Genomic DNA, 16,291 nt, shown 5'->3' on the forward strand with positions numbered 1-16,291 from the left:
AAGAATGCTTATTCCTAGGATCATGAAACTTGATAGGTAGATTGATCATGACTCGCAGATGACCCCTATTGATTTTCAGGTCACTAGGTCAAAGGTCAAGGTCACGGTGACCCGAAATAGTAAAATGGTGTCTGGATGATAACTCAAGAACGCTTATGGCTAGGATCATGAAACTTCATAAGTACATTGATCATGACTGGCAGATGACCCCTATTGATTTTCAGGTCACTAGATCAAAGGTCAAGGTCACAGTGACAAAAAACATATTCACACAATGGCTGTCACTACAACGGAGAGCCCATATGGGGGGCATGCATGTTTTACAAACATCCCTTGTTTCCTATAATGAGGCTCATTTGAGCCCGACATCTGCATGTCATAGTCATATCGCATGTTGTATGGTGGTCAGGTGAGCAGATCAAGAAGGAGCGCACAGTGGAGCGAGCGGTGGACTGCAGGGACGCCTTGGCCAAGACACTGTATGCCCGCTTGTTCAGCTGGATAGTCAATGGCATCAACCAGCTCATACAGCCTGGAGACCAGGGGTAGGCTACCACTGTAGCGATTCTAATACGGCTTTGAGAGGGGGGCATAGCTTTCAATGGGAAAATTAGTATGTCATAATCAAATCATGCCCCAGGGCTTTTTAAAACTGGTCATGTTCCAGGGTAACATGATTTATATTATATAGACTTATATAGAAATAACTTCAAAAATTGTATTTAAAACTGCAAGGTTCGGAGTTTAAAAACCAAATTTGAAGATAATTTTTGCACAATGTAACTGATATGTGATTGACATTTTAAGGGATAAGTTTCTTTTTGTGGGGGGAAAAGTGCACGAGTTTCAATAAATTTGACCCAAAATTTAATTAAAAGTTGGGAACCTGTTTCATAGCAAATCCTCAAAATAACATATATATATATATATATATATATATATATATATATATATATATATATATATATATATATATATATATATATATATATATATATATATATATATATAAATATAATATTTTGCTTGAGCCATAAATAAATATAATTAAATATGCTGCTGCTAGAATTGCTGACTTTATTTAGAAATCAATTTTGACAATAAAATTAGTACATAAGTATAAAAAAAGAAAGAAATTGTTTTTATGAATCGTTTTGAACAGAACAAAAAGTGAAGTAAAAAGATTCTGGTAAATTTTTATCAAATAGTTTTGTATGACAGATGTTGGTGATGCTTCTGTGAGGAAACAGCATGCAGATTTTTTTGTTTTTTTAATTATAATATATTGCATTCATACCAGTTAAAATGCTTCAAATATCATAATCCTGAACTGCAGCTTTTTAATGTTTCTGTTTTATGTTATCTGCAAAAAGTATAAAATAATCAATAAAACGTTTTTGGAAGCATTGATATCAGTTTTACTTTGAAGAATTCACTGACTTAATTTTTTTAAATAAAAATGGGAACCTGGTTATATTGGTTAGAATAGGTGCATTGGTTTGAAGATGTTGCCTTAAAAGTACATGGATTGTATAGTTGGCCAGATTTTGTGTCATTTGCATGAGTGATCCTTGCATTTGTTTTTTTTTTGTTTTGTTGCATGCTTGATACCATTTGTACAGTGATGTTTCAACAATTTAATTTATCCTCTTTGAAAATGGGGCTTAATGCATGTGCGCAAAGTGTCATCCCAGATTAGCCTGTGCATTCTTCTTTTATGGTATTTTTTGTTTAACCCATTGCATGCTGGGAAATTTGTCATCTGCTAAAATTTCATCTGCAGAATTTCTAAAATTAGCAATTTCTTCGATTTTTTTCAAAGAATACTATCAGAATAGCAAACAGTTTGGATCCTGATGAGACGCCACGTTCTGTGACGTCTCATCTGGATCCAAACTGTTTGCAAAGTCCTTCAAAATTCGGTTCCAGCGGTGAAAGAGTTAAAGGAAGTCTCTTCTTAGCAAATGACCAGTTTAGGCTGATAGTGTCATCCCAGTCTAGCTTGTGCAGACTGCAAAAGAAAATCTAGGCCAACACTTTGCACACATGCGTTAAGGCTAGTTTTTCCAGGACAAGGTTAATTTAATTTGCTTAGAGAATGAACTAGTATGCATGGCACGTGTGGGCTGTTTTGAATCATTGTTGTAATTGATTGCCAAAAATTTGGGAAACAATTCAAAATGAATAATTCTCAAGTGTAAATTAATGTAATGTAAATACATTAATTTATGTTTTCGTTTCTTTTAGAATGGACCTACAGATAGGGATATTGGACATATTTGGTTTTGAAAACTTTCCTGTCAACAGTTTTGAGCAGGTATGTTCATGTTTATCGTAATTTGTCTACTGTGTTTTATTATAAATTACATTCTATTGAAATCCCAAAGGGGATACTGTCCTCATTATGTGTTTATGTTAGTCCTAAAGCCAGTTACAAAGAAGCATAGCATTCTAATATAAGCTGTGAAAACAGGTCTTATTCCCTATGCAGTCAAAATAGCTCCAGCTCAGACTTTTTCTGCTCAGACTTTTTCAGCTTTGATTTCAGATGTGTATCAATGTGGCCAATGAGCAGATACAGCTGTACGCCAATGAGAACATCTTCAACAGTGAACAGCAAGACTGCCTGTTAGAAGGTGTCCCATTGGTCGATATCAACTACGTCAGCAACCAGGAGATTCTGGACGTATTTCTTGAGGTGAGACTTTGGGGCTGTTGATTATTCTTTCGAGCACTTGTATGACTTTACAAAAAAATTAACCAGAAACCATCGTCCAGGCTTAAGAAAAGATATTTAGACGTGCTTCAAATCAATCAAAACACGTTTATACACATTTATGTTTCTGAGTGATATGTAAGTTACTCAGCACCAGGGCCGGTATTCGCAAACCGATTCATAGACTTAAGTCTAAAACAAAGAATATTCTTAAAACTTAAAAATGCTGTAATTACTTGAAAGTCAAGTCCAGCGTGGCAGTTAACACTTTTTATTTTATAATTCTTGGTTAAGAACAACATATTAATGATTTAAGCACCATTTTTAGCCTGTAGGTATGCAAACTCTTGAGATATTTATATTAAGTGTAAGACCATTCTGTAATCTTAAGTCTGAGAATAGGTTGGTGAATACAGGCCCTGGCTTAGCCCTTTCCCCCACTCAGAAGCAATGTAAAAATGGCTTTTTCAAACAGCATAAAACCAAAGGACTGCGAGTAACTCGCAGTCTGTTCAGGTTTTATGCTGTTTGCTGCTCATCAGTATCTAAGGGTTGAAAATGAAGCCTTTAAAACTTGAATCTAGTAAGAAAGTTCATAAAATAAGTTTTCTAAACTTTCAAAGGGACTACAAATGCATGAAAATGCGTAACTAAGTGGTAAAGGGTTAGACAAATCATAAGTGTAATCTCAATAGTACCCACTTGTCCAAATGCAAAAAAAACCCACAAAACACCACTCCCATAATTTATGTTGTTGTTGTTTCAGAGGCCTACGGGCCTGCTTGCCATACTGGATGAGGAGTCTTCATTCCCGAAGGCCACTGATAAGTCGCTGGCCAGCAAGCTCCATAGCAACGTTGGTAAGCAATCAAGTGTATATGAGCCTTGTCATTAGAAAATGGGTCTTATGTCATCACAATCTGTTCAGAAGCTAAGCTGTCCACTATATAGAGAATACTAGGTTAGCGTTGAATACAGAGAAGTTTATGTTGCGAGGCTAAGAACGCCGGAAGCGCGAGCCTTGGCGAGCGCTTTCGGTGTTCGAGCCGAGCAACATAAACTTCTCTGTATTCAACGCTAATCCTAGTATTCTATTTGATTTTTTTTACAATGTGACATTTAACATTAATAGATCTTATAACCTTAACAATAATTTTAATTCAGTCTTAAAAGCGCTTAAAATCTAACGAATTTAACCGTGCGTAGTGATATACATGTATTTGTTCTGGTACGCAAATTGTCTTTACAAAATTCACACACAAACTGTAAAACAAGTAAAAATATTACCATATGCCTCGATTCAATTTTACTCAGTATGCGAAATGTAACACATCACGACCACCAAAAGAAGATTTTACTTTACTATAATTCATTTTATTTTCGAAAGAAAATGATCAAAATCCAATATGGCAGCGATTAATTGCTCCTGACAAAATCATGTTGATGTCAACATACATGTACACCATCGACGACCTTGACAATTTCGACGAGTAAACAGAGAATTGCAGCGACTGACACTTTATTTGACTTAATATACAGGGCAATACATTTTCCGACTTCGGACGACGAATTTAAGGACGCGCAGAACGTGTTTTTTATATAATATTATGGTTATGCCGTGTGTGATCAGATGCATCAATGGCGCCCATGTTAAAATCATTTCCCCGAGAACAGGGAACGACAAAAGTACAAAAAAAAAAAAAACACATTTGAACTAGTATCTTACCTTTATATATCCTTTAAAATCCATCTAATAATCCATTTAACCCAATAATTGAGGATTTTGCATCTAGGGTCTTTAATAATTATTTTAGCATAGTTAAATAAAGACCCTTATGCCATCCTATCACTATATTCATTTATGAACTCAATAAACTTTCTTTTTGTCACACGCTACATCATGTACTCTACATTACTGCTGTTAAAATGAATCGGAGCAGTTTATCAAATTATAGCCGTTGGTAAACTCGGTTGCATTTGCAGATTTCTGCATACAAACATAATTATGTTTAAACTTGCACAATGTTTTATTTGTCTATGGTAAATGCCCTTATTGTACAAAAAAATAATTTAATATATAAATACACAAAGAATGGAAAACATTCCATTACACAACAGATAAATGAGTGGATAATACCCGTGTACAAATGGGACGTTCCGAATTCCAGTGTGGTGCTATTTTTACCATCTTATACTTTACACAGCTCTATGCCTAAGGTTAATTAAATCGGAAAGCAAATATTGCAGATTATTTATGAATGGTGTGATATTTGTACATTCTTAAATGTCAAAAGTATATGCATGGATTATAAACAATGCACATTGCACGAAATAAGGAAAATGTGATAAATTGACAATTCAAATATGTCGATATCCAGTACATGTACATGTAAAATAAGTTGCGTTTAAAATAAATTTTCAATTTTTGGGGGGGAAAATGATGCAATAAGTATGTCATTTTATGACGCCATCAATCAGCTGATTCATTATACGGATGGCGAAAAACTATGTCATATGACCAGATTTAAAGGTTGAAAGTTGTATAATTTTGAAGCAAAAGTTTTCTCGACTTTATTTCTTATGAAAAATCATTCAGTGGTAAAGTAAAAAGTAGTCCGTGCACACGACAGGTACTGTATATCCCACAAGGTTGAATACAGGCTAGTATATTCCATAAGGTGTTATACCGTCAATGTCGCATTGAAAATGGGATAAAAAAGGTTTCATGGTCTCATTATCAGACTGAGTAGCTCTTAACGAAACTGTGCAGATGGGCAGGCACGGCTGTGCTGAAGCCATTTTTCATTACACGGGTAATATCAACTAAAACAAGCTCAAAACATTTGTTTTTATTTATCTTAAATGTATTTGAGAATAGTTAAAGTACAAAAAGTATGACCGCCATAGGATTTTCTTAAATAACTGTAATGAAACCTTGTGAACTGTTTAGAAGCCACAGTGTTTGAAAATGGTTCTGATCCGTTGAAAACATGGCCACCAGCGTAGGGCAGTTTCCTTGTAGGGCTGTTGTTGAACCTTGTGAACGCTGTAGAAGTCAAATTTTTTTGTTATCATCATGAAACTTCCTATTAACATTATTTCTAATGATATCTCATGTATGCCCCCAGCATATTCAGAAGCATAAGGCAATTTTTCTGTCCATTTGATGGTTATGCGTTCATTTGTCCATTCATACAAGGTTGACAAAAAATGACACATTTCATATAACATCAATTCTGCTCCCTGCAAAGCTTTTATACTTGAATTGCTGATGTCTTGGAACACTATCAACATACCCATGTCTCCTGAACACATGGTGACCTTGAGATTGACCTACTTTTTAATGTCATAAATACTGACCTGTTATCGTATGCTTAAAATTTCCAAGGGGAAATAACTCATCCGGAATTTTAACTGGGAATCCGCCACCTCAATACCGTAATACAGGCCAGGTTAAACATAGTGCAATGCAACCTAGCCAAAAATCGGTAACCAACCCTCAATATTCTTTCCGGATCAACCAGGTGTATACGTGTCTTTTACGGCTCTGAATTAAAATATTGTTTTTCACTTGGTTGATTGGGGTTTTGAATAGATAAATTGTGTTATTTATCTTTTTATTTCTCATTCGGATTAATTTGTGTGGATTTAATGGATTTTGTTTCATTTGTAAAAGGTAAGCCATGCTTGTTTTTATCGAACAATGGTTTATTTCTACCATGCTGGGTGTTTTCAGGCGCGAACGACCACGTGCAAAACATGCTCTTCTAATACATTGCTAGAACGTGCAAAGCATGTTCTTCTAATGTGTTACGAGATCGTGCAAAGCGTGTTCTTCTATTGACAGATAGTTTATCATTTGCCATTGTGTGCAATAATGATTTTAACGTTCCGTATGACAATCTAATTGATCGTCATTTTATTTTTCATCTGTTTTGAATTAAACTTTTGTTTAATTTATGATCTACGGTAGTATTATTATAATTTTCATTATGGTCAAATAATGATTTTATGTGCCGTATGATAATCTGGTCTGTGACCAGTTTATGGTTGAATATGCTTTGCTCTTGTTTTTCATATATTCGACTACATGATGGTCGCAGAAACAAGAGTGGATAAATACCCGATGACTTCGCAGATCATGGATGATAGTTGCAGTATCAGTCACCGGGTATCGGGCACGATCGCGACCGTACTATGCTAAGTCTCTTAGACAGTCGGTCAACATCAGACCATATGGCGACACCCGTCAGCCGGTCTTTGCCCGATGGAATTGGTCAAGGACATCGACCAATGCCGGACCATTTGGCATCCGCCATACGGTCATTATCCGGTGACAACACTGGTCATGATATGACCGGTACGTCACCGGGGACGTTGATCACGGACCATTGATCGACGTCTGACCGGCCGGTCCGGTCACCGGTCATGTCACCGGTCCGGTCCGGTCCGGTCATTGATCACCGGTCCGGTCACCGGTCATGTCACCGGTCCGGTCACCGGTCCAGTCCAGTCACCGGTCCGGTCATTGATCACCGGTCCGGTCACCGGTCATGTCACCGGTCCGGTCACCAGTCATGTCACCGGTCCGGTCACCGGTCCGGTCATTGATCACCGGTCCGGTCACCGGTCCGGTCCGGTCCGGTCACCAGTCATGTCACCGGTCCGGTCACCGGTCATGTCACCGGTCCGGTCCGGTCACCGGTCATGTCACCGGTCCGGTCATGTCAACAGTCCGGTCCGGTCACCGGTCCGGTCATTGATCACCGCTCCGGTCACCGGTCAACAGTCATCAGTTAGGCCTGCCACCGATAACACCAGTCACCGGTCAAGAAGAAGAACTCGGTCTTCTTCATTGAATTATTTTCCTAATCTTCGTTGAATACATCGTCTTCATCAAGGATTAGACGTCGGACATGCTCTTCTTCGTCGAGCAGTTCTCATCGTCGTGGCTCTCGTAAGCGATCACGTCGTCACTCACGGAGACGTTATTCTAGAAGATCTCGGTCTCATCGCAGCCGATCCACATCTCGGCCGATCCAGATCTCGACATCGCAGGAAACGAGGACGTCGTCAACCTTCACGTAGACATCAGCGGACTGCATTGAGCACCACTGGATAGTTATCGAACATACCTCTCCTTCATTGAGCAGTTCTCGGCGTTGATACGCTCGTAAGCGATCATGTCAATGCTCACGGAGACAATATTGTAATAGACAATATTTCCAGCGTAGCCGAACAATATTTCGGCATCGAAGTTATATGGATGTCGCCACTTCTCACGTAGGCGTTAATGAACCTACTGGTCATATCGACGTTCTCCATTTTATTCCTTTAGGAATATCATGTCTCCATTCCACGTGTGATGGTTCTTCTTATGGCATCCACACATGTTGCAGTCACCGAGCCGTAGTTGTATACGAACACTAGTTCGTTTAACATTCAGGCTTCGGGATAAGCTGTTCTTTTCTCCACTACGACTACAAGGACACTTATGCCTATTAATACTGATAATCTACCGTTGTTTTCCGGTTAACATTATCAGATGACTTTGTGGATGGTCATTCTTCTGCACCAGATATTTCCATTCTGATGCAGTTATATTATACCGGTCCCGATCACCGGACATCGGTCACCATTCATCGGTCATATCACCGATCACTGATCACCGGTCAGAATAAGTGATGTCTCATCGCCATCGGATTGGATTTTTTGGCATGATCTTCTTTTCCGAGCAGTGCTTGACATTGATAACAGACCATATGGATTCCACCATTTTTCGGTCTTTAACTGGTAACGTCACCGGTCATATTATGACTGGTCCGTTCACCGGGCTACAGTTACCGGTCATTGACCGGTCCGGTTCGGTCACCACTTACCAATTACCGGTATTCCACTGTGTTTTCATCGGTCAATTTTTAGTATCATGGGTATCGTCTACATTACATAGTTGTATACCCCTGGATATGATTGTATTGAATACTATATTTTATGGATTCAACAATCTACATGACTTTTTGTGTTTTTCAATACTGATGTTCTACTGGCGACGGTTACCAAATCATGCTATATCTGTTATTTGTACTTCTATCTCAACCGGCTACATGCAGACTACTGGTCTTGCAGATAGATCGGCTGAAGTGGGCTCGGAGACTAGCATTGAGGTCGAACATTACTATTTGACCTCTATTAATTTATGTTCGAGACCCGAAGGATGAATTGTTTTAACCGCCTTTACCTGTCGGCTACAGACTTTGCAGTCAGTGTCACGGAACAGTTGGGACACATTAATGACGCTAGCAGGATTAGCAAGACGACATTTGTATCGACTTCTGCTTTTCTATTGCTCCTACGACAGTGCATATTTTCAAGCTACTGGAATCAACAAGAGTTCTGATACATAGGATTGCCTATCAGATTGACCGCATAGCGGCTACAGTCTTGTAGATGGCTTAGGACCTATTGAACTCAGATCTTAGATCCTAGGATCTGGAGGGACCTCATCTTAAAGTTATTCTTCTATTACACTTCTGGCCATAACAGGCCGTCTTCCTATAACTGGTCGTATTCCTTTCGGAATTCGTCCCGGTTAGAAGTCTTGAAGTAAATGGATTAATCAAGTCAGAATTTAAGACTTCCATGCATTCTACCGGCAAGCGTGGACCCGCTTAAGGTTACCCCTAGGGTTTTCACCTTTTTCTGCCATCACACCTCCGATTCCGGAGGTACCACTATCAATCATATTTCCGTACTTCGCAAATCGATGACTTCGCGACCTGTATTATCCAGGATTTTAAAGGCGCCTGTTATTGGTTCAAGAAGAGGCTATATTCTGTAGATACATGTAGGTCATAAACTTATGAGTGTTAAACACTGTCCTATTCTACCAATTTTCAAGTGTGTTTGAGTGGGAAAGTTCGGCTTGCCGTGGTTTCTTTGCCCACCCATCCTTGACAAATGGTTCCGGTCACCGGTCGGTATTTACCGGTCCGGTCACCGGTCCTTCTGCTGAGACGTCTTTTCTTATGTCCGTTTCAGCTTTATTTTTAAGAAAATTGTATTAATCTCGGGATTATTTAATGACACAGATTTCCATCTTTTTGTCATTATTTACCACTATTCAGTGGTGTCTAGACTAGAAGATTATCTTGGCAAGAATATAGTTTATTCTACCACAACCTTCCTTACATCTTATACAGATGTGAGCAGATAAGGTTATGGACGATCACATAGAACAACGTATCTTGATTTTCTCAATTATGTGGTATCCTAACGAATATCACCTGCACATCTACATCTTGAAAAGCGAAAATTCTTTTTAGCTGTTTTTCATTTACAACACATTTTCACGATTCCTTTGTGATGGTTTCAACTATCACACATCGGTCGTGGTTTACTTACAGACACGGAGGTGATCATATTATCACTCCTTGTAACTGAAAATCAGGAACTTATTCGTTCTTTGCAAGAACAACAAATTTTCTCTATCGTCTTTCTCATACCAGTTCGTCTCAACGCCCTGTTGGACGTTTTGTCCTGCAGATCTTTCTTTCGAATTATTTTTCCGTTGGGTTCAATAATGTAATTGCGCATGCGCGACAGTGAAGTTGCAGACGAGTTGCATGGTGTACATAGTATATCAAAGAATGTTGTTTATCATCAAACGCTAGTTATTAGCGTTATGCGATCGTATATCACAGTGTATACAGGTATGCTGAACAACGTCAACAATGCAGTTCACAGAAATCGATCCAGCAGGGTGTGCGATTGTTATACATTCGTCCATTGACATAAACTGGAATATCTTGCCTTCTTGGTGAGTTTTTGCAATAACTGAGTTTTTGCCATAATTTCATGAAATATACTTAATGAACCATGGGATTATGGTTCTACGACCTTTTAAGTCTCCTGTACAATTATTTTCAGGAAACTTCTTCACAGGTCAAATATCATATCTCACTGAGACATATTTTTACTGATCCAAACATGTGCCACTTCATGTCTGGCCATTAATAACTTTTAGTTATCTCTACAGAAGAACGTTTTTCTGTTAGAGTTTCAATCCTTGTTACTTGTGCAAGGATAATTAATTCCATCAGAACTGTATAAAGGTTCTATGGAAATTCATTTTTTACTGGGTAATTGAGAGCATAGTTATTACCTTAATCACTCTGCTAGATACATAGAGGTTTTTCTCATCTTTTTCTTGATGATAAGAAATTTGTTCTTTTCTTCATCAAAGGATAGAGATTATGCTTTCGTATACCTTGTTTTGTGTAAGTCATCGCAACTCTGTGCTGTCTTACCTATTTTGGAACTGATCCAAACTATGGAACGTCAACACTATGTTTTTCATTCCTTTACCTTCTTAAGCGGTTTTGACTTGTGTAACATGTTGGGATGCTTAATGAGCTCCCTATGAACCTTTTTCATCAGGCTTATTAACAGTTCCAATATAATTTTAAGACGGTTTTCCTTCTTATTATGGCTTTTACCATACGGAGAAGTGAAATTCATGCTTTTTCTGTTGAATACGACCAATTCCAGTTGGATCTATTGTCGTTTTCACTTTGTTGTGTCAGCCAGGATTCCTTGCTTAATATCAAGTCCTCTATATGGCTTCTACCTTCAAGTTTCCAAGTTTTCTTAAACTGGTAGTCATGAAGATGAGGATAAACTTCTTTGGGCAATCAGGGCTTTGAAGTTCTATCTCAGCAGTGTTAGTCAGAAGTCCATTCGAGGTTCTCAAAGACACTCTTCATTTCCCCAAAAAAGGGGGGGGGGAGATGTGTCTGCGGCTTCTATTTCTCGGGGTTAGACCTCGACTAAGGTAAGTTAATCTTATCCTATCTAAGGATTCATTCCTTTTTAGGATCTGACCGCATGAATTAAGAGCTCTGTCTGTTTTGTGGGCATATATTAATCACACCCCACTTTTTGACGTGCTCTAAGCTGTTTACTGGAGGAATCCGACCACCTTGTCATCTTTTTATCTTCGTTTTCTGAAGTGCCAACAATACAATTTGTATACGTTTGGGCTTGTTGTGGTTTCACTAACGGTAGTGTCTTCTTTACGACATAGACATATTACTCTGTCCGAGAAGTCATAATTAATACCGTTTTAACGAAGATTACTTGATATCATTAGCTGATAACCCTGTTTATGGGTTCTTCTGTGTTGGGAAAATATATACGAACCTTCCCACCGCAGCTGCAAAATCAGCATACGATAACAGGTCAGTATTTATGACATTAAAACAAATTTTTTTAAATAAAATTCATTTTAATTATTAAATACTTACCTGTTATCGGTAAGTCCCACCTCCCACCCCGCTATTCGATTAATATTTTTGTAATATATATTGAAAGAATATTGAGGGTTGGTTACCGATTTTTGGCTAGGTTGCATTGCACTATGTTTAACCTGGCCTGTATTACGGTATTGAGGTGGCGGATTCCCAGTTAAAATTCCGGATGAGTTATTTCCCCTTGGAAAGTATAAGCATACGATAACAGGTAAGTATTTAATAATTAAAATGAATTTTATTTAAAAAAAATTGTTTTACTAATGCAGCAAATCAAAATTCTTCAGGTTAACCCTAAATGACGTGTTTTGTTTAACATCAATTCCGCTATGTACAAAGTTCTGTGTTTTTGTTAAATTTTGCTTTAGATAAACAATTCAGTGTGATTCAGTTAAGAAAATTTATCAATAAATATGTTACAGGTAAGAAGCACGGTCGCTACTACAAGACGCCACGTGATGGAGGTTTGTGCTTCACCATGGTTCACTATGCAGGCTGTGTGACGTACGATGTGCGGGGAATACTGGAGAAGAACAGGGACATGCTACCTAACAGTGTCCTATACACCATGAAAAGTGAGGTTATCCCATGGTCACTCAGATTAGCATTTTGACCTGTTTGTAGGCCCGTAGAAATTCACATTAAAGTAAAGACCTTTCTTAATAGATTTATGATTTAAAGGCTTCATTTCGGACCTGAAGATACTGATGAGCAGCAAACAGCATTAAACCTGAACAGCCTGAGAGCTGTTTAATTTTATGGTGGCTGCATATAGCCATTTACACTTTGATTTTGAGAAGAACAGGTTTAAAGAAAGGGGTTGTAAGTAATAGTTTCTTGACAAAACATTGTATTGCCGAGTGTTTGCTGGCAAGTTCACATTAATACACAATCATTTGAATTTTGCCAGCAAACAGCAAGCAACTATCAATTTTATTACTTGTGTTTTTTCTGCTAGCCACAGGCTAAAATAAGCCACAATATTGAAATATGCAAACATATGTTTTCATTGAGACACAAGCAAGTAGTTGCATATACAGTTTTTTTAATGAGCCACAAGTTGGTAGTAACACAGCTTCTTGTGCTTATCCAACTAACTAAAATCTGGCATTGATGCATTTACTTGTGTTTTACAAGCTAGCAACAAACTGGTCATTTATACTGTTTTTTACCAGCTAGCAACAAGCATGTAGTTCAGTTTTTGCAGTTATTTACACAGCTACTTTTGTTTTCCCTATCAAGTTGCACATCTGCTTTTGGTTTCCCAGCTTTTTACACAGGTACTTGTATTGTCCCACCTTTTAACACTTCCACTTTTATTTTCCCAGCTTGTCCCACATCCCCATGTGATTTTCAAGCTTGTTTAACATCTGCTTGTGTTTTCCCATCTAGCTTCACAGCTACTTGTTTTTCCCAGCTAGTTACTCATTTGCATGTATGTGTTTTTCCAGCATGTTACACAGCTGCATGTGATATCCCATCTAGTTACACAGCGCCTTGTGTTTTCAATCTAGTAACATTGCTTCTTGTGATTTCCCAGCTAGTGACATAGCCACGTGTGTTTTCACAGCTTGTTACACAGCTTCTTGTATTTCCCAAGCTACTTAATATACAATTACTTTTTTTTGGCAATATAGTAACACAGCTGCTTGTATTTTCCAATCTACTAACACTGCTTCTTGTGTTTTCCAAGTTAGCTACAAATAGCTTGTGTTTTCCCAGCTAGTTACACATTTACTTGTGTTTGCCCAGCCATATACACTGCTACTTGTGTTTTCCCAACTAGATACACATGTACTTGTGTTTTTCAAGCATGTTACATATGAACTTGTGTTTCCCAATAAGTAACACATCTATTTGTGTTTTCCCAGCTAGTTGCACATCTGCTTGTGTTTTTCAAGCTAGTTACACAGCTACTTGTATTACCAGCTGGTTACACAGCTAGTCGTTTTCTCAGCTAGTTACACTGTATCTTGTGTTTTTATGCCCCCAGAACCTATGCCCCCAGAACATATAGGTTCTGGGGGCATATTAAAATCGCACCGTCCGTCAGTCAGTCAGTCAGTTTGTCCATCCGGATTAGTTTCCGCTCAATAAGTCAAGCAATTGTCATCAGATCTTCTCCAAACTTCATGAATATGTGTTAGGCTATAACATCTAGGTCAAGTTCGATAATCCACCTATTTGACCCAGACACTTCTGAGTTATGGCCCTTGAATTATCATAAAATTTGGATTTTTCTTGTTTCCGCTCAATAACTCAGGCAAATGTCTTAGGATCTTTACCAAACTTCATGAAAATGTGTTAGGTTATAAGATCTAGGTCAAGTTTGATAATCGGCTAAATTGACCCAGACACTCCTGAGTTAAGGCCCTTGAATTATCGTAAAATTGTTTTTTCTCGTTTCCGCTCAATAACTCGAGCAAATGTCATATGATCTTCACCAAACTTTCTGAAAATGTGTAAGATCATAAGATATAGGTCAAGTTCGATAATCAGCCAAATTGACCATGACACTCCTGAGTTACGGCCCTTGAATCATCGAAAAATTGAGTTTTTTATCGTTTCCACTCAATAACTCAAGCAATTGTCATCGGATCTTCACCAAACTTCATAAACATTAGTAAGGCAATACAATCTAGGTTAAATTCGATAATCGGCCAAATTGACCAAGACACTCCTGAGTTACGGCCCTTGAATCATCGAAAAATTGAGTTTGTTCTCGTTTCCGCACAATAACTCAAGCAATTTTCATCGGATCTTTACCAAACTTCATAAAAATGTGTAAGGCAATACAATCTAGTTCACGTTATATAATCAGCCAAATTTACCCAGGCACTTTTGAGTTATGGCTCTTGAATCATCAAAAAATTGCGTTTCCGCTCGAAAAATGCTCATAACTTATATGTCGCTTCACATGTAAATTTCATATTTGGTATGCATGTGTATATGGACAAGGCCTTTCATTACGCACACAAATTTTGACACCTTTTACCTTGACCTTGAACTTAGGGTCTGGGTTTAGGTTTCAAAATCTGCATTTAGGTTACGAAAAAGCGTTTTTTGGGGGCATATGTCTTCCGATGAAGACAGCTCTTGTTCCAGCTAGTTACACATCTGCTTGTGTTTTCCCAGCTAGTTACACTGATACTTGTGCTTTCCCAGCTAGCAACAAGCTGCTGATCAAGGAGCTTTTCCAGTCACGTGTCACCAGAACGGGCTCTCTGGCTCCCAGCGCTCGACAGCAGAGGTCATGCAGGTATTCACTCATATATGAAGCCATGTGGAATAATAACATTCTATATAATATTCTTCATTGACATTGACCTGTATTTTCTTTAAGAATATAACACTGTTTTAAACCAATGCTGAGTTATTGAACCGTTTATTTGTACCGAAACAAAAGTCAGAAATAGTTATGTTATAAATATAAATAAATATTTTTTTAAAATATTTATGCCCCCCCTTCGAAGAAGAAGGGGTATATTGTTTTGCTCATGTTGGTCCGTATGTCCGTATGTCCGTCCACCAGATGGTTTCCAGATGATAACTCAAGAAAGCTTAGGCCTAGGATCATGAAACTTCCTAGGTACATTGATCATGACTCGCAGATGACCCCTATTGATTTTGAGGTCACTAGGTCAAGGTCACGGTTACCCGAAATAGTAAAATGGTTTCCGGATGATAACTCAAGAATGCTTAGGCGTAAGATCATGAAACTTGATAGGTAGATTGATAATGACTCACAGATGTACCCTATTGATTTTCAGGTCACTAGGTCAAAGGTCAAGGTCACGGTGACCAGAAATAGTAAATAGTTTCCGGATGATAACTCAAGAACACTTATGCCTAGGATCATGAAACTTCATAGGTAGATTGATAATGACTGGCAGATGACCCCTATTGAATTTCAGGTCACTAGGTCAAAGGTCAAGGTCACGGTGACCCGAAATAGTAAAATGGTTTCCGGATGATAACTCAAGAACGCTTATGCTTAGGATCATGAAACTTCATAGGTACATTGATCATGACTCGCAGTTGACCCCTATTGATTTTCAGGTCACTAGGTCAAAGGTCTAGGTCACAGTGACCCGATATAGTGAAATGGTTTCCGGATGATAAGTCAAGAACGCTTATGCCTAGGATCATGAAACTTGATAGGTAGATTGATCATGACTTGCAGTTGACCCCTATTGATTTTCAGGTCACCATATTAAAGGTCAAGGTCACTGTGACCCGAAATAGTAAAATGCTTTTTTGAGGTTATAGT

The 16,291-nt window shown here is 38.2% G+C and overlaps 1 protein-coding gene across 1 annotated transcript in view; it reads left to right on the top strand.

The window, feature by feature from the left end:
- The window catches only part of LOC127834129 (unconventional myosin-XVI-like), a 165,942-nt gene that overhangs the window by 43,334 nt on the left and 106,317 nt on the right, over nt 1-16,291 (top strand). Inside the window, exons 19-24 of the mRNA XM_052359758.1 lie at nt 410-545; nt 2,248-2,317; nt 2,549-2,698; nt 3,483-3,576; nt 12,444-12,596; nt 15,187-15,280. Coding sequence (XP_052215718.1) covers nt 410-545; nt 2,248-2,317; nt 2,549-2,698; nt 3,483-3,576; nt 12,444-12,596; nt 15,187-15,280 — 697 coding nt within the window. The remainder of the gene's footprint in view (nt 1-409; nt 546-2,247; nt 2,318-2,548; nt 2,699-3,482; nt 3,577-12,443; nt 12,597-15,186; nt 15,281-16,291) is intronic.

Source organism: Dreissena polymorpha, chromosome 6, assembly GCF_020536995.1.
Source record: "Dreissena polymorpha isolate Duluth1 chromosome 6, UMN_Dpol_1.0, whole genome shotgun sequence".
Taxonomy (NCBI): Eukaryota; Metazoa; Mollusca; class Bivalvia; order Myida; family Dreissenidae; genus Dreissena; species Dreissena polymorpha.